Raw genomic sequence first — 20,171 nt, 5'->3', positions numbered from 1 at the left:
AGAGCTGCTTTCTTGGGGCCATTTGCAGGTCACAAAGCCCTCTCTGGAACAGGACTGGCCACTAGGATAATAGAAAGTCCTTTAAATCTGGATGCAGCTGCACTCTCATTTTAGAGAGGTCTTTGGGCCAATGACAGCCCTCACCCTCCATCATGGGAGCATGCATCTTCATTCAAATCAGGCCACTGGAAGAAGAGGGTTGGAAGAGTGGTTAGGGATTTGAAGGTGGGAGTAGGAATAGGGTATTCCCAGAGGTCCCCTATTGTATATGCAACTGCGTAGAGAAGAGGAGAAATAGGATAATCGTGAGAATATTTGATTTTTGTTTGAAACACAAAGTGAAATAAGAAATAAAAATGGCACTTGTTAATTTACCTTTTACACTCACAATCCTTTTGACTTTTGTTTTGGGGACCAAATCCAGTGGTAACCTGTATGGGAACTCCTTTCGTCTACTAACGACGCCTGAAATTTAAAAGAAAATTATTAGATTTACACAGAGTTCTTGAGGGAAGACTATTTGCAGATTATTTATAGTATACCTACTTTCAGGGAATTTTTAAAAAAAAAATAGACTCTTTTATAACAACAATATTAAAATTTAAAAGGGAAATTAAAAATAATCAAGGATTTTTAATCAAACCCTAGGCTTATATAATCTCATTAAATAAAGCATTAAAGTTGACTGTAAGCTTCCTGGTCATTACACAATAGGAAATAAATAGGTTATATAAATCTTATTCATCAGTAAAAGGGAGCATGCTGTTTTGTCCAAAGACAGAAAATTATTCCCGGAACTGAAATCTAAAAATAACTAACAAGTAATTCCTTAGTCAAGGAAATGTGAAGATTAGCTCCATTGGGAAGCATGCCCTGAAATCCCTTCTACCTTCTCCTCTCCATCTAACTTAGACGCTTTTTCTTTCTGCACAATAACAGAGTTTAAGCATGCTGTATCAGAGCATTTTCTACTGTAATCATTGGTTTATTTCATGAAAATGATAGTATTTATCATTCTACTGATAGAATACCAAGCACACTGCTCAGCTCTTTGAATGCATTGTTACACTGGATCCTCACAACGACCCTATGCACGGTGTCTACTATTATTATTTTAATTTTATAGATGAGAAAACTGAGGCTTAGAAAGCAAATTGCTCAAGGTCACAGGGCTAGTCCAGATGAAGCTGCATCTGAACTCAGGAAGCTTTACTGCAGAATCCATAGTAGTCACCACAAAGAGACTCCTCCTCCCGTTGTCCTGTTAAGAAAGCTCTCTGAGGGCAGAACCATTTTTATTGAACGCTGTAGTCCCAAGCACTTAGTCCCTGGCACATGGTAGATGCTAAAAAAAAACACTAGTGACATTTTGCAATTGCATGGCCAAACCACGTGGCTTTGCAGAAGAGACAGGAATGTTCCTCTTCTTTCCTCATCAACCTTTGATAAATGCTGAGGATATAATATTAAAATAAAACTCAGTGAAGACATTTGAGAGCTTTGCAATGTGGATGAAAGAGTACTGAGTTCAGAAAGAACTTACTCTGGATGTGACACTGGGCAAGACACAGTCTTTCTATGCTTTGGTTTGCTCATCAGTTAAATAGAGGTAATAGTATTTTCCTCAAAGGGTTTTTGTAAAGATAAAAATAATGTAGACAAAGCATGGCAAACAGTTTGTGCTCAATATATGGTACTTATGACAGTAAGTTGTTTGAGATTATCTAAATTTGCTCCTCTACCATTTTTTTCCATTGATACCTGCTCTTGACTATTTCATTTCTCATTATCAACTCTTCTACTAGATGGAAAAGGTACAGAAAAAAAAGCTAAAACTAAGAGAAGTCAATTTTACTCCTTGTCAGAGATCATAAAAAAGACCCATCAAGGCATCACTTATAAAGGTAGGTGCCAGAGAGATTAAAACATTTAAAAGTTAAATCTTTAAAACCAATAGGATAAAATATGCAATAATGTCTTTTTGAACTAAGATATATAACCATAAAATGAAATTATAATGAATTTGACTATATCAGAATAAAAGATTACTGTTCAAAACCCACTAAGGTTTACGACTGCTCAAAGAAGTATATGAAAGACAAAATCAACAAGAAATAGACAAGAAAACCCAAGTGGAAAATAGAAAAAGGTGCAAAAGATAGGAATAGGCAATTCACAGAATGGAAGTCCAAATGGCCAGCAAGTATATGAAGAAATGTTTAGAAATCACTGTAATCAGAAGAATCCAAATTAAAACAATAATGAGATGTCACTTTATACCTCTCAAAAATGGCACATTTTAGAGAGGCGAGTAACACCAAGTGTTGGTGAGGATGTGGAATGAGGAGAATCCTTATGCAGTGCTGGTGGAGGTATAAATAGTACAGCCATTCTGAAGAGCAATGTGACAGAAGTAAATGATATTCAGTATATGTATGCCCTTTGACCCAGCAGTTCAACTCCGAGAAACATAGTCCAGATAAATTCTCACACAGATTCGTAAAGGGAGATGAATAAGGATGTCCATTGCAGCATTGTTGATGGTAGTGGGGAACCTGTCACTAGGGGATGGGTAAGTAAAATTGTGGTGGAATTGGAACTGAGCAGAACCCTGCAGGGCCCCCAAGTACAAAAATGAGCAGTTAATGATTAGGACAATAGTCACAGACTGAGTGTCTGATGCACATTCCTGAGTTGTTTTACAGATACTGTCACTGCCCCCAGAGGAAAAAAGCTAACTGCATGAGGACCAGACTGTAGCCATGACATTAGCTGCTCCATCTTGAGCAGTACTGAATCTATGGCTAGCACAATTCCAAGAACTGGCCTCAAGAGAATGGGATTAACATTATTGCTCATAATAAACTATATCTTTGTGGGCATCAAAATAATTGTATCTTGCTCTGCCCATATATGTAAGCAGGCAACTAAAATTGTCAGCCAAGATGCTACAGACCCATGTTGACATTTTCCACTCTGAGAATATGGTGCCCTATGTCAGCATGAAGAAAGTTACAGAAGGTGGAGCTTCACTCCTGATCCCATAGAGATGGAACTATGTTTGACAGTGGGGAATTGAAAGAAGCTCTTTTGCCCCTTTCCTCTTTGTCCATTTCTATCCCCCTCTAACCTTAAAAGAACCTAATTATAGGAATGAGATCACTAGGCAGTTTGACCTAACTCCTAACTTATGCTCTCCTGAACGCACACCATGCAAAGAATCAAAGAACCTGTCGATTCTTTTCCTAGATAAAAAGAAGCAAAAATGAAGAATTAAGCAGTTAAAGAATGACTAGCTCTACAGGGAACTCTGCTCAATATTCTGTAATAATCTAAATGGGAAAAGAATTTGAAAAAGAATAGATGCATGTGTACATATAAATGAATCACTTTGCTGAACACCCAAAACTAACACAACATTGTTAATCAACTATACTCCAATATAAAATAAAAATTAAAAAAAAAAAAAGGGCTTGCCCGGTGGCGCAGTGGTTAAGAATCTGCCTGCCAATGCAGGGGACACGGATTTGATCCCTGGTCCGGGAAGACCCACATGCCACGGAGCAGCTAAGCCCGTGTGCCACAACTACTGAGCCTGCGCTCTAGAGCCTGCGAGCCACAACGACTGAACCTGCGTCCCACACCTACTGAAGCCCACGCACTTTGAGCCCGTGCTCCACAACAAGAGAAGCCACTGCAATGAGAAGCCCGCGCACCACAACCTAGAGTAGCCCCTGCTCACCGCAACTAGAGAAAGCCCACCGCACAGCAACGAAGACCCAACGCAGCCAAAAATAAATAAATCAAAAAGAAAAAAAAAAAAAAGAATGACTAGCTCTCTACCCCCAACAGCCCCTTTAGAAATCCTGAAGGCAAATCACATGGGCAAGATAACATCTGAAGAGTCAGCCAGTCTGCACACAATGGAGAATGATGCAGAATTCAACCTCCTGCCTAGATGATTCACTGAGATTCTTCCCCCCTTCTCCTTTAAAAACTGTACTGGCTGAGCAGAAACTTTGGAGTTGGTCTTGGGATGCAAGTCTACCTTCTCCCCAGATTGCTGGCTTCTCTGATTAAAGCATCTTTCCTTTCTATTGACATTTGCCTCTCAAATTATTGCCTTTCGAGCGGTAAGCAGCCGAACCTGAGTTTGGCAACAGAATACACTCTAAAATATTGTGTAGAAGCAGTGAGTTAAATGCATGTATAGCAATAGAAATATTTGTTTAAAACAGAGTATTGTGTTTAAAAACTTAAGAACTAGAACAGGACCTATAGCACAATACCTTTTATATGTTAAAAAAACATACACACACAAAACAACCTTTCCTCCATATTCTAAGACATATTTCAAGCATATTAGATTGGGGGCATTTGAAGGAAGGGAAATGGGAGTGGAGGTCAGGCATGAGGAGAGAAAATAAAACATGAGAGGGGCCTGCCCAAACCAATGATGATGATGTGCTGAGAACTGAGGTGGGTGAGGAGCTGAACTCTCTGCATCTGAGATACAAGAAGAATTGGGGGCGAGAGCTTGTCAGGCAGAGAAAGCAGGAACCAAAGGCTAGGGCTAGTCGTGTGTATTGAGTTTCTGTGTTTAGTCTCTTTTTAAACTGATGTCACATAATTTTAATTACTATTACTTTACAATTTGTTCTGATACCTCATTCTCCCTCACTGATATTTTTCTCAGATTTCCTCTAACATTATTGTCTGTTTACTTTTCCAAATACGTTTTTTTAGTCTTTTAAAAAAAACTCTGTAAAGTGTCATAGCGGTATAGCAATTCCAATATACACAGATTGGAACTATTTAATAAAATCTCTGAAATAAACTGGACAGAATTGGTTGTCATCTTTACCCTATTTAGCACTCTGGAAAGTAACAAAGTTGCCTGAATCTAAGTTGTCTAAAATGATAAAGGAAAAAAGTCATGTGACAAGATTGGAAAGAGGCATAGATTCTTTTTTTTTAACCAAGATTTTTGATGGAGAGATCTATTCCCCGATAAAAGATCATTGCCATCTTGTGGGCCTGATGTTCACACCTGGGATGGGTAAGACAGGGCTGTTTTGGAAAGCTGTTTGCAATAATGTTAGTATAGCAGGCATAAGGGGGAAGAGAAAGAGAAGACAAAGGAAGCAGTGGCTCTGAGGTGTGATGTGACTGCATGAGGCCAAAACCTCAGAATCTGTCATATAACTCCCCATATATCCTTCACAGGCTGGGAGGAGGTCTGTGTGAAGATAAAATTAGAGAAAAAAGTTTGCGTGAAGTCATCCTTATTCAGTTTATGGGACTGAGCTGATTAGAAATGTAAATATTAATTCTTTGCTTTCCTAGAGGAAATAGCACTCTGAGTACAGTGGTCTTGATTTGTAAGAAAACTTTTTCTTTTCCATTGCTGTATCACTGACAGAAAAGAAGAATGATACAATGCAACAATAAGGTAAATTTCAACCATTTAATAAGAACTACAGCAGTCTGTCTTTTTTTGGTGAAAAGAATTGTTAACTGAAAACATTCTAAATTTCATAAATACGGAGGTATTTAGGCCTTGATGAAGTGCTCAAATGTTTGCACAATTCTAACTTTAAGAAGATTCAAAAAAAAAAAGGAAGATTCAGAATATCTCAACTGGAGGAAAAGCAAGGAAGCAGGAACAATGAGGAATGGCTTTGTTAAGTAATTTATCAGCATTATTGTGTTTTCAAATAATGCATGTTAGATAAGAATGTAAATGACTTTTTCTTAGGTGTTTTTTGGACTGATGGTTCTATAAGAAACTATTATAAATTATTATTGTGATGGATAGAATGGTAAAATGACTAATATATAAGGGAAGTCATGCAATGATTACTATTTCGATGCTTTGTATTTAAAACTAATGGGGTTACTTTGGGAATTCCCTGGCGGTCCAGTGGTTAGGGCTTGGTACTTTCACTGCCTGAGTTCGATCCCTGGTGGGGAAATAAGATCCCAAAAGCCACGCCATGCAGCAAAACAAACAAACAAACAAAAACCGAATGGGATTATTTTTCTTTGTTCTAAGCCCATCCAGATTATAATATAACACATGCTATCAAAAATGGCAGTGAACTAAGAAGTGGATATTTCTGATTCTAGACAACTAACATTTTTAAAAATAGTGTTTCAGCTTACACATCTCTCTAGGGCAAAAGACAACATATAAAATACAAACTCATTTTGCCTACCGTAGATACCCTTTGGGTCCAGAGTAGTGCCAGCATAACTTTCCCTTTTGACACCTTCCGGCTAAAATAAAGGCAAAAATCATTCAGTTAAGAACGTAATTAAATTTATATGACCTGAATGCTTGAATCAACTTGACTACTTTTCCAATTAAAAAATCCTTTTTTTTTTTTTTTTGGAGAAGGCAAAGTATGTTTAAATACTTATTTGTCTACCTCCAGGAATAAGATTTTCTGGCTATTTGCATGATGATCAGAGCAAACACTTAAATAGAAGTTATTATAAGCCAGGTAACTGATCTAAGTGCTTTGTATGTATTAGCTCATTTAACCTCAAAAATACTCTATGGAGTAGTGCTCCCATGTGACATATGAGGAAACTGACACCCAGAGAGATCAAGAAACTTATCCTATGTCACACTGCTAGGGAGTAGTGGAGCCAGGATTCAAACTCAGGCAGTGTGGCTCCAGAATCTGTGCATGGAACAACCATGCAAAGATGTATAGAAAATAGATGTGCCTTGTACAAAATAAGTCAATACATGTTTACTGAAGTGAATTTCATGGCTGAAAACAGAACTCAGAGAATGAAGACCTCGGAAGACCCAGTTCTGTCATTAACATTCTTGCCAAGAATCTTAATCTTAATAAGATAACATGAAAACACTCAACAGACTGTGTGGGTAAACAGTACTTAAGAAATGATAGTTTTCTTCCTTTTTTGGCCTGTTTACTCATTTACAAAATGGAAAATTTTCTAGACGATAAATTCTAAACTATAAATGCATGGATCCTATCTTATTTATTGCTGTAGCTCCAGTACTTAGCATAATGTCTGGTACAGATTTCAAAACATTTTCTGAATGTGTTGGGGGAAAAAAACACTCCAGAAAACTATATACCAAAATGTTAAAATTGGGTATCTCTGGTTGTAGGGGTTTTTGGTGGTTTTAATTTTCTTCTCTGTGGTTTTTCAGTATTCCATGCTTTCTACAATGAGCAAGTATCATTGTTTTATTTAAACTTTAAAAACATAATTTCAGACTTAAAGAAAAGTTATAAGAATAGTCCAAAAATATCTGAGATAACCTCCACCCAGATTCCCCCAAATGTTAGCATTTTGTTATGTTTGTGTTATCATTTTCTCTGTGTGTCTCTTTCTGAATCACTTAAGCATGAGTTGCTGATAACTTTTTTTTTCAGAAAGAAAAAAGTGTTTTTGAAAGAATTTTTAAAAAGCATATTTTCTTACCACCACTCGTAATGTTTTTATTAAGATTTCATTTCCATCAGAAGTCTCCAGTGAGAAGCTGATGTTGTGGAGGCCGATTTCCAGAGGAAGCACGCTGAAGGTCACCAAGTGGCTGGAGGAGCCCTCTATTCTCTGGGGCAGACATTTGGAGGAACTTTTCCCCTGAGGGTCAATGTCTGGGCTTCCCGATGAACAGATTCCCTCCACGGGAGACATTTTAACACAGAACTGAAATATCACCAGTGAACAATTATTTCAAAACATTTTATGATAAGGAAAGCACGCCCTGATTGCATTCATCTGGACAAAATCTCTCCCCTGGTACTCGTTAAATAATCCCTCAGATTCCAAGGCTGTAGAGAAAGCTCATTTCAGATTTTCTAAAACACACAAACCAGTTGCCATAGAGCTTAGCAATGTGACAGGATGTCTAGAAAGCTCAACACTGGCTCAGAAACATCTAACCTCCCTTAGACTGTTACCTACTAAATCGGGTACAACACTACTGAAGTTCTTTGTTCATGTTGTCATGATAGCATTTGTTACACTGTCTCTTTACATGTTTATATTTTAAGCAGTGGGAGCCCAGGCTCAGGCACTCTGTGTGTCTTATTCATCTTTGTATCTTATAGCTCAGCCTTTGGTATTCAATAAATGGTTTTATGAAAGACAGGAAACTCCATCTCTTGGCATTTAAGGTCCTGCCTAATATGCCCCCGACCAACTTTTCCAATCTTGCCTCTTATTAACTTCCCACTTGTACCCCATTATACAGCCAGACTCTGGCTCTGGAAAGACCTAGGTTCAAATCTTGGCTCTGCCACTTCCTGTGTGACAAGAGCACATTGCATGACCCTCCATTTCTTCATCTTTGTAATGGGGATAATAATGATACCTACTGACTTCTGGCTCAAACAGTGAATATTTTTCATCTCCTCTCCAAAATCTAGTGAACTGACAGAACTATACCCAAAATAATAAATCTGTAAGATCCAGAATAAATCAAGCAGGTAAACACGGAAGAGTAACAACATTCAACAACTAATTTTGAGGAATTTCTCAAAAATGGCAAGCTCCTTTTCCCTCTTAACTATCTTCTTGGGAAACACAACAGCTAGGGTGGGTGAGGCAGGAGTTAAAGAAGACTTTTGGGTCACCTGAGGCCAATGATTCCCCCTGGACAGCTGGGGTAGGGTAGGTAAGGATAGATACAGAAGAGTGATTTGATCAAATTCAACATGAATTCATTATAAAAACTCTTAGTAAATTGAGATAGAAAGCAACTTTTGAAACTGATATCAAATATCAAAAAAAAAAAAACAACCAAACCCAAAAACCAAAAACTCCGGCAGTGGTTCTGCTTTCAGAAATAGCCAAGTAGCTCCTACTTGGATAACTCTTCTGCAAATAATAACTATAAGCTCTAGACAAAATACGTATTTAAAAAAAACAAAAACTACCTGAAGGCACTAGAGATTGGAAGAGAAGGTGACACTCAGAAGAAAGGAGGGACACTGTGTGAGGGTCCTATATTTTTACAGTTTTAACCTGAGGACAGTCACCATTAGTCCCTTAAGGAGTAGCTAAACCTCCAGTAGAACCTGCCATCTTATTGGCTTCAAGAACCAGGGGACAGAGTATGGCGCAGCCACCACAGTGGAAAAGTGAAGGACCTCCAGGTTCAGCATATAAACTTTGCTCAAACCTGGTCAACCCCTGAACTACGCACAGCACAGACTCTAAGCATCCCAGCTAAGGCTAAAGGAACTGAACTGAGATTTCAAAGTTTGAGATTGATTCAGCCAACTGCCTGCTAAAACACACAAACCAAGATGAAAGCTCTTCCGAGGATCGTAATGGAATCCAGAGTCTCTATAACATTTCATTAAGAAAGTCCAAGGGTCAATGCAAAGTTACTAGATGTAAAGAAATAGGAAAGTGTGATCTGTACTCAAGAGGAAAGGTAATTAATCGGTAATTACCCTGAGATATCTCAGATGTTCTGGTTTCTTGTTTTGATATGATGAATACTGCACTGATAATTTAACAATTAAATAAAATATGGCAGTACCATGAGATGTGTGACACTTAAAACACTGTCTAATTATAATTATGTCATTGCACTTTGTGGTGCTCTGAACAGTAGTGCATTGCAATGAAAGCACTACATACGGTCTATGTCACAACTACTCAACTCTGCCATGGATAATACCTACACAAATGGGTGTGGCTTTAAACTTTATTTATGGACACTGAAATTTGAATTTCATATAATTTTCATGTGCCATGAAATATTCTTCTTCTACTTCCCCCCCCTCAACCTTTTAGAAATGTGAAAAACATTCTTATCTTATAGGCCATAAAAGAAGAGGGAGCAGGCCAGTTTTGGCCCATGGGCCATAGATTGCTGACCCCTGATCTAGTACATAAAGCAAAAGAATGAAGAGATGTAAAAAATTCAGTATTGTAGACAAGTCAGTTTCCCTTACAGTAATTTATAATAAATTCAGGATAATACCTATCAAAACCTGAATACATTTTTAACTAGATCAGCAAGCAATTATTTGACACTTAGAGTCTTATAATCATAAAACTTAAAAATAATTCAATTTCAGTGTATGTACATATTTTTGTTGCATCAAAGTATGAGAGAGTAATCGATAGAAAACATTCAAGTGTAAAATATATAACACTAGGAGAGTGGAATGGAAATATGAGTTCACAGATAAAAGGAATGGTATATAATCTGTTGTTAACAAGAGTTTATTCGGGTATTTTTAAATGGATTGCTATGGTATTTAGATTCTGCTGTATACCTTTAAAAGTTTGATATAACAGTTTTATTTTTAAAATATCAATACTCAAGTATTCCCGAAGTTATAAATTTGCATATTTTTTTGAATTTATGATGAAAAATTTTAGATGCCAATTTAAAAATGTGCCAATGGGGTACTTAGTTTTTCCAAAAAGATTTAGGGAGCTGTAAGCGAAATTTTTGGAGACCACTGAAATACTCATGTCTAAGAATAAAATTAGAGCCTTAAAAAAAAAATAGAGTCAGATTTTCGGACTGCATTGAGTTCCTATATAAAATTTTGTGATTGTGATTTTCAAGTGAAATCAGACAGCCTAATGTATAACTCTGTTTAGAAATGTGTTGGCAAACAGAAGACAAATGGTGGGTCTGGCCATGGCTGGAGTTTTTCACAGAGTGTACCCCAGAGCAATAGGGGATCAAGGGAGTTGACATGTTTTTAATCAGTGAGGCTATAATGATGGCTTATGAATTCTAACCTGAACAAGGAGTGAAGTAAAGACTTTAGCATAAGAAGGCTAATGAAGAATAAAAAGTAATGGAGTCAAAGAGCTGGAGGTTTCAATGATGCTGTAGAACTGTAGCTACAAAGTAACAAGGTTAATGAGTCAGAAGGATAGGTAGGAGGTGGTCAGTTGGTGAGATGTTTGAAATCAAATTTTCCGGGGGGGAAGACAGGATCTGCAAAGTGAAGAGTGTGAATGGCTAAAATGGAGGAAAGGAAAGGGTTGTTAGAGGTAAAGAGATCAGGGTGATGAATGAACCAAATGTAAGCTCATCTTTCTCTGAGCCTCCACAGCACATTGATTATCTTAAGGACTTGTATTCTTCATTGAATTGGAGTTGTATGAATAGTTATCTTAACTCTTCTTCTTTTCTTCTTCCCTTCACTGAGTTGAGTTTGTGTGTGTGTGTACGTGATAATTCCATTAATAGAATTCTCAGAAAATCAGGGACATCTTCATTTTTTCCATTTATTTGAACATACCATAAATACTTACCAGAATTCCAGACGTTCTATAGTTGTAAACAGTTCCACTCAATTGGATCTGTTCCCCTCGTACAACAGAATATGGTATATTCATTTCCAGGAAGACACTTTTGAACACCTTTGCCTTGAGAGTATCAGCAACACATATACCTTCAGCCCAAAGTGAAAGCAAAGTTGAAGCATATTAGGGAATTCCCATAATGCCTTATTAGTACTAAAATGTCTCAGATTTGCTTTGCTTCAAGGAAAAAACGAAAGTTAGATGATGTTTTTCTCTGCCCTAACACCCCATGTCCTTGAATTTTCTACTCACTGATTTTTTTAAAATTGAGCTATAATTGAAGTATAATATTATATTAGCTTCAGGTGTACAACATGATTCGATATTTGTATACATTGTGAAATGATCATCACAATAAGTCTAGTTAACATCCACCACCACACATATTACAAATTTTTTTTCTTGTGGTAAGAACTTTTAAGATCTATTCTTTTATCATTGTTCTTCATTCAGTAATTATTGGTATTAACAGAAAACTTCATTTGTCCAACAAATATTTAATTCTATTTAAGGCATGAGAATGTTTATTAACTAAAGCACCAAATCTCTTTTTTAGATATTCATGATTGGTTCCGTTTAATGGGCATAAAATTTTGATTGTGGAAACCAAGATTTATAAGAACAAAATATAGCGAGCAAACAAGCCAAGCCTGAAGTTATTTATAAAGTGTCTGCACTAAATCACCACAAAAGGGCACTAGTCCAGGAGAGAAATTATATATTTTTCTCTAACTCTACTGAATCTTCTACTCACTGAGAAAATACAAAGGAAAATGGGAGCTTCACATCAGTATTTATAAAATGATGACTAATAGAAGAACAAAAGAAGAAACTGATACAGTCCATGATGTGGGCACATCTAAGTCTCTTTGTAATACATTAAAAATAGGTTTTAATAAATGACACCACCTAAGTCCTGGGTAAACTAAAAAGACAATAACAAAAAACTGCATTTTGCCAAATCAAATCATTCCTTACGTGAGTATATAACTTCAATTTGCTTACCACTATTTGAAATGCCAACACCTTGAATTTCCCAGGTAGTTAGAGAATCAGGTAGCACAAACTGCAACTGGTTTCTGAAAGTTAAAATGTTGATATATTCAAATACAGCGGAACATTGATTAACCCAAATTGACAGCTTGCATTAACAGAATTCTTGCTTCATACTACTTTAGAAGAAAGAAAAAAATCACAACAGAACAAAATCACATCAGGTATTAAAGAAAAATCAGGCAAGAAAAGTTTATTCAGTAACTCTTATACTCATTCCACGTTTTTAGATATTTCACTTGTATGATGAGAATTCAAATTCAGAAGGATGTCTTTGAAACATTGCAAATTCAAAACATACAATTAAAAGAAAAAAATTATGTTTATTGTGTAGTATGCTCTAAAATAGGGAAGCAAAATACTAATGCATCTTAACACTGCTCATAACGAAGTTGATATAACTAAACATTTCTGATTAAGATCAAGCTTATACTCATTCAACAAACAGCTATTGTGCACCAACTTTGTGTCAAGCATAGCACTAAATACTGAGTACACAGCACTCATAGATACAGTCCTGCTCTCAAAAAGTTCACGGTCTAGTGGAAGAAATAGTTCAGTATATAAATTGCGATTCACTGTAATAACTGTACCAATAAAACTTTTAAAAAGTTCAGAGGCAGTGTGCATTGATTCAACAAATTTATTTTAGTGCCTCTAGAAGCCGGACCCTATGCCAGGTCCTGGATATAAAACTAACCTGAATTTAGTCCTTGCCCTGGAAGTATTTACATTTTAATGTGGAAGACAGTCAGGTAAACAGGACATCATTATATTGTGTGATATGTGCAACAGAGTTCATTGAGAGGGGCAATACATCCAATCACTGGGTGGGGGACAGTAGTGGAAAGGTCTGCGAGGGGAAATGCTAGCCAAGGGGCAATGTCAGATGAAGTGGACAACACTGTGGAGGAGGAATCAGGCAGGACAAGGGTAGAGGCCAGGAGACCCATTAGAAGTCGGATGTCAGGCCCTGAACTCACTGCCTTGACGGCTCCTTGGAAAGTCTGTGCTTTGAGCCCCACCCCTCAACGCCCACCCCCCCCCGCCCCCGCCGACCTGAGGAAGGGTGACACTCAGGGAAGGGGCACTGTTTTCAGTGCCTGGTACAGAGTAGGCATTCTATAAACATGTGTTGAATAAAGGACTTTAACAAGAAAAGAACCTTTCCCCCTATTAATCAATGTTTGTTTTGTAGTTACAGATATTTCAGGATGAAAACAGCTGCGTAATGCAGTGTAAAGCACACAGTTGTGCTCGGTAAAGGCTACCTGAAATGGAATGAAGTTGAATGGAATGGTACCCTTCTTCCCCAAGAGTTCATCATGACCTGGAACCAATTATTAGAAGAAATCACACGCTAAAAAAAAAAGAAGTAAAATAAAATTTGACCCAATGGTGGTATCATCTTAACTCTTAAATAAAATATTGGGAAATGGGTAATTTCCAGATTTTTGGTCAGAATATTTGCATCTTCCCATATTTTTCAGAGAAATGTCAAAGAAATGTAATACCTTTTGGGGACATGATGAACTTCCCATAACCAGCTTTCTGGAAAATAAGTCCTTATTTCTGGTTTGGTTACTGGTAAAAGAGTCTTTATATCTGGGGGAAAAAGTATATTTGATTATGGAAAAACAGCATAAATTCTACTTAGAGCTGAATTTTAAAATACGGACATTAATCAATAGCTTCAGCATTTTCGGAAAGGTCAATGAAACATTTTGTTTAGTGATTTCAAAATAGAACAATAAAGGCCTTAGGATTTCTCCACTAGTGGCACTGACAAAATGAATAAAGCATAAAAATATGTTTAATAATTTGTTTTTTAAATTGCTAAATGTTTCATGTTCCGGAAATTATACAAGATACTAATTTAGTCTATAAAGTTATTTGCATTTTAAAAATTGCAATAATTGTTTTTATTTTGTAAAATAGGGAGGTTTATATGATTCTCTGCCTTACCTCAGAAATTTATTTATATTTTCTTTAATAAAAATGGACAGAATGTCTGCTTCTGTCCAAGATGCACTGATAGGGACTGGAGTTACCCCTCTGCCTTAAAAAAACTAGAAAACCAGACACAACAGCTTTCAAATATTAGACCATAAGTGAGCCAGGACAGTGATCCCTGAGAAAAGGGAGACAGATTGGGTGAACCCTAAAATTATCCAGGTTTACTGTCTGGAGGCAGTTTACAGGCTTTGGAGCAGGGAGAGAAACCCATACAGACCCTGGCAGAGTTGCAACACCACCCACGGGAATTTGGGAGGCCAAGCTGTCTAGAACAAGGGACAGAGAGGAGGGAGCTACAGAGGCTGAATTCCAGGCAGCTGATGCCAACCCAGAAGATTAGAGTTGAAAAACTGGACCACGAAAAATCGATATGTACTAGATTGTTCATAAAAAATACTGCGTGTAATAAGCAAAACTCTGAAAACAGCCTAAATATATCTAATAACCTGGTTTTGATGAATGGCCACAAGAATTTATTTCTGCAGAAATGTACCCACTCAGAATGATGACATTTAAGACATACTGTTAAGGGCTTTCCTGGTGGCACAGTGATTAAGAATCCTCCCGCCAATGCAGGGGACACAGGTACGAGCCCCGGTCCGGGAAGATTCCACATGACGCGGAACAACTAAGCCCATGCGCCACAACTACTGAGCCTGCGCTCTAGAGCCCGTGAGCCACAACTACTGAGCCCACGTGCCACAGCTACTGAAGCCCGCGCACCTAGAGCCTGTGCTCTGCAACAAGAGAAGCCACCGCAACGAGAAGCCTGCGCACCACAACAAAAGAATAGCCCCCGCTCACCGCAACTAGAGAAAGCCCGTGCACACCAACGAAGACCCAACGCAGCCAAAAATAAATAAATAAATAAATAAATTTTTAAAAAAAGAAAAAAAGTAACAACAACAACAACAAAAGACATACTGTTAAGCAAAACAATCAAACAGGATCTGTCACTCTGCTTTTGTTTGTTTTGACTGTATATAAATGAATTGAAAGTCCTAAAAGTTCTGAAAACATGTTAATGAGAGTTCTATAAATTCTGAAAATGTATATTGTGGTTGAAATTGAAATAAGATTTCAACTTTATGTGAGTACATTTAAGGTTATGCTACATTTAGAAATCTTTTGCTATATGTGGTCAGTATAGGTATAAACAGAGTTTTTAATGGTTGTAATATCACAGAACCATGGAATTTTAGAACTCAAAGGCATATTAGAGGGCTTCCCCAGTGGCGCAGTGGTTGGGAATCTGCCTGCTAATGCAGGGGGCACGGGTTCGAGCCCTGGTCTGGGAGGATCCCACATGCCGCGGAGCAACTAGGCCCGTGAGCCACAACTACTGAGCCTGCACGTCTGGAGCCTGTGCTCCGCAACAAGAGAGGCCACGATAATGAGAGGCCCGCGCACCGCGATGAAGAGTGGCCCCCGCTTGCCGCAACTAGAGAAAGCCCTCGCACAGAAACGAAGACCCAACACAGCCAAAAATAAATAAATAAATAAACTTATTTTTTTTAAAAAAAGGCATATTAGAGATCACCTGGCCCAAGCTTCTTGCTTTAAAAATGAGGAGATTGAGGCTCAGAGAGGATAAATAATCATTCACGTTTATAGAATGAGTCAGCTTCAAACTTGCCTGGGTCTTGACTATGGACTAGTGCACTCTACTCTGTACTATATATACCTCTTCTGATTCCCAAAAATGACAACAAAATTTTTTTCTTAACAGCATTTGCAAGTTATCTTTTCTACTTTCCGTTTTAAATAGAGCATGTAAACCACCTTTTTCGGAAGCATAAAATTACATCAAGCTCCCCATATTTTCCAATAGAAAATGTCAAACTTACGTAGCCTTCCCAATTGGATATTTTTATGATGCTCTTCAGCACGGAACTGGCTTGCGATGGCACAACAGTCCTTGAAAGCTTTGATGCATCTTGGGCCTATCTTAATCCGAGCGGCTCGCTGCTCACAGGTTTCATCATCATTACGATAGGCTCCATCATAACAACATTTCTTCAACTTTGCAAATTTGTATTTAGCAGCTGAAATGGTAATAATTCAAGTGCCCTTGATTATGCATAGAGTCAAAACATCTCAGGCTTAGAAAGGCTCTTGAGGGATACTGGATTTCTGCTGTCACAGGACCCCAGCCCCACAACAGCCATGGCTAGTTGACTGTCCAGCCCCACTTTGGAACTACCCTAGGAATGGGAGAATGTGGCCCCATAAGGTAGTCCACTCTGATTTGCACTAAATGGTTAAGGGCTTCCTGCAACTAAGCTGAGGACTGACTTTTGAAACTGGCGCCTTGGGTTCAGCACCCTTTGAGTAAAATAAGTTAATGATCTGAGAAGCCTGCAAATATCTGAAGATAGTTACCATCACTATACAAGTATGTTCTTCTTCAAGCTAAATATCCTATTGTTTTCAAACGTTTCTTGTGGTTTGTGGTTTCAAACATTTCTTCACCAGTGGCATCTTTCCTCATCATAAGTGCTTCGATTAATCAGTATCTCTCTTTTCATATCATTAAAACTTAGAATGAAGGTTAGAATTAAAATGACTCATATACAGATGGAAAGTATTATTGTACTACTATAAACATCTTATTAGTTGAGCTCAGGGCACTGACTCCTGGTTCAATGTTCTTTCTATTGTAACATTGCCAATTATCATATCTCTGTTTAAATAATACTTAAAAATAATTTCTGTTGGGATTATTTCCCCCCCACCAAATAATCTAAAATACTCTTAACTGTTAAATGCATGCAATAAGAGATAGACTTCCAGGTATATCTCAAAGTTACTTAAATCATGGATTTTGTTAGAATAAAACGGAAGAATGTGATTTTAATTACTAGATGAAGTTTGCAGAGAGGAAATATTTGTGACAAATAAAAGTTAATCTTTTACATTTTAGAGATAGAAATAACAAAGACTTATTCCCTCAGATTAAGGTTATGGCAAATGAACTATTGGATTAATTTGGATTAACCTTTCCAGGGGAGGTGAGCTAGATGTCTGTACATATCTTTCTTTTCACCCATTCTATTTGAATTAGGAGAAATTAGATAATGTTTACTTTTCTCCAGCTTTTGAATGACACGATCATAACCTTTTGACAATCACATGAAACTTTTAGAGTACCTTCTTCCTCTATCTTCTTTTGCAGCATTCTTTTTGGCCTGAGAATTTCTTTACAAGGTTCATCTGTTTTAAAAAGATACAGAAAAAGACGGGGAAAAAGGAGATAAAATCTCAAAAACCACAAAATTCCCTGAAATTATTTAACTTTTTAAAACATTCACGTCATTCATTCAACAGATACTGAGAGCCTGCTTTCGACTAGGCACCGCACACCACACATCTCAATATGACTTGTTTTTAGAGGAGCTCACAATCTATTGTCACACAGTTTGACCTGTTTGATCTGAATTTGGTTTTGAATCCTGCAACCTTTTTGATCCACTGATTACAAGGAAATATCTAAGCTTTTAGAGTGAGCCATGTTTCTGTTAGGTATGGTATTTTAATTATTTTTGGTGTTTATATTACTGCAAATAATAGTATCATGTATAATTATGAACAATTTTAAAACCACAGAAAGAAGATGATTAAGATGTGGTCCTTGGGCTTCCCTGGTGGCGCAGCGGTTGAGAATCTGCCTGCCAATGCAGGGGACACGGGTTCGAGCCCTGGTCTGGGGAGATCCCACATGCCACGGAGCAACTGGGCCCGTGAGCCACAATTACTGAGCCTGCGCGTCTGGAGCCTGTGCTCCACAGCAAGAGAGGCCGCGATAGTGAGAGGCCCGCGCACCGCGATGAAGAGAGGCCCCCGCTTGCCACAACTAGAGAAAGCCCTCGCACAGAAACGAAGACCCAATACAGCAAAAATAAATAAATAAATAAAATTAAGAAGTGTTGTAAGAAAGGTTTAATTAAAAAAAAAAAAAAAAAGTTAGGCAACAGAAACATTAAAAAAAAAAAAAAAAAAGATGTGGTCCTTGCCCTTAAAGAGCTCCCAGTGCAGTGACTGAGACAAGATGTGTAATTAAGTGTAAGAACGTACAGTGATGAACTGCTATAAATAGATCTAGTCCTCCCTATAGTATTCCCCCTATTAAAGGAGGAGGCAATGATCAATTCTATATGGGGAAGAGGCCAAATCAAGGAGATGATTCTTCTTCTAGCTTCTCCAGGCTAATAAAAGGGAAAGCAGTCCTAATAAGGAAAGGCCCAAAGATGTATAATAGCTTAGTGCCACCCATAACTAACTTGGTTCTGTATGGCTTAGACATAAGGTCATGTAGAGTGAGATGAGAAACAGCTGGATGGAGCTGGAGAGAGGATCGTGGAAGGCCTTGAGTATTACAGTAAAGAATTTGTACTTTATCTTGAAGGCTAATGAAACATTTTATACAGAGGCATTACCTAGTCATGTCATTATAAGATCAGTGTAGAGAATATTCTGGAGGAGGGACAAAAATGAGGTCTGGGAGGCAAATCATCCATGTAAATTTCAGTCATCAATTTGAAGAATAAACGAAAAGTACTGAGTGTTTTACCATTTTCCTGGGCGTTATCTGCGTTTGCGTTGGTGAGGAAGGTGAGTCCAGCCAGGTGGAATACATCTGCATTGTTGCGGCCACCACCTGCCCCGCAGCCCAGGTCATTCTTCTCTAAAGTTTGAAATACCTGTCCAGAGGTAGTTAGTTAATTTCATAATTCTTAGGAATTAACTAAAGGCAAAATGGTGAGCCTATTCAGATGTGGAAATCATTCCTATGAAAAACTAAAGGTACAAGTTGTTACATGGTTCTAACAAATCTGTGAAATGCACAGCCCACTCATTTATCAAATGGGCAAAGACCAAATTTCCCAACTGCATTCCTTTAGTTTGTCCTTTTGTATTTAGAAATACATACCTATTCAAAATTAAATCAAGAACTAAGTCTTAAGCTTTGATGAGGTGATTCTTTGACATCGACCCCATGCTGTTTTGTACACAGATTGCATACTGCGATCAATATAATGTCCAAAAATGAATAAATGAGTGAATATATGAATAAATGAATTAATAAACAAGCTAATTTTTAAGTCGCTAAAAGAAAAAAGAGCACAATCTCTTGTATTTTGGGGAAGAGGGCTCTAGGTTCTAAGTGGGTGAGAACTTGTTTGCGGGGGCAGGCTTTTTCCAGTTTTAATTTTGACCCCAAATGTTTTTTCCTTTCTGAATGTTTTTAACTTAATAGTTTCTCAGTTCTTTCTTCCTCCTTCAAAGAAATTCAAGCCTAGAAAATAGAAGCAGAGCTTAGGGGAGATAAATGGGAACTTAGGGGAAGTGAATCACTTTCAGATTCTTCTGGGCCACAGATTTTAATGAGTAAAAAAAGGACACAAGGGCTTCCCTGGTGGCGCAGTGGTTGAGAATCTGCCTGCTAATGCAGAGGACACGGGTTCGAGACCTGGTCTGGGAAGATCCCACATGCCACGGAGCAACTGGGCCCGTGAGCCACAACTGCTGAGCCTGCGCGTCTGGAGCCTGTGCTCCGCGGCGGGAGAGGCCGCGATAGTGAGAGGCCCGCGCACCGCGATGAAGAGTGGCCCCCGCTTGCCACAGCTGGAGGAAGCCCTCGCACAGAAACGAAGACCCAACACAGCCAAAATAAATAAATAAATAAATAAATAAACCTTAAAAAAAAAAAAAAAAAAAAAAAAGGACACAAAACCCAAAAAACCCCCAGTGGTTGCCTATTCATTCTT

The 20,171-nt window shown here is 37.9% G+C and overlaps 1 protein-coding gene across 1 annotated transcript in view; it reads right to left on the bottom strand.

Annotated features, from left to right (window-relative positions):
• Positions 1-20,171, bottom strand: part of C5 (complement C5) — a 79,746-nt gene that overhangs the window by 30,959 nt on the left and 28,616 nt on the right. Inside the window, exons 15-23 of the mRNA XM_068553836.1 lie at positions 18,974-19,103; positions 17,554-17,616; positions 16,251-16,448; positions 13,902-13,992; positions 12,340-12,413; positions 11,284-11,423; positions 7,468-7,695; positions 6,219-6,279; positions 376-465 (exon numbers count right to left, since the gene is read on the bottom strand). Coding sequence (XP_068409937.1) covers positions 376-465; positions 6,219-6,279; positions 7,468-7,695; positions 11,284-11,423; positions 12,340-12,413; positions 13,902-13,992; positions 16,251-16,448; positions 17,554-17,616; positions 18,974-19,103 — 1,075 coding nt within the window. The remainder of the gene's footprint in view (positions 1-375; positions 466-6,218; positions 6,280-7,467; positions 7,696-11,283; positions 11,424-12,339; positions 12,414-13,901; positions 13,993-16,250; positions 16,449-17,553; positions 17,617-18,973; positions 19,104-20,171) is intronic.

Source organism: Eschrichtius robustus, chromosome 10 (genome assembly GCF_028021215.1).
Source record: "Eschrichtius robustus isolate mEscRob2 chromosome 10, mEscRob2.pri, whole genome shotgun sequence".
Lineage (NCBI taxonomy): Eukaryota > Metazoa > Chordata > Mammalia > Artiodactyla > Eschrichtiidae > Eschrichtius > Eschrichtius robustus.
Note: the sequence above shows the minus strand (reverse complement) of the source record. Positions and strands in the feature narration are given on the sequence as shown.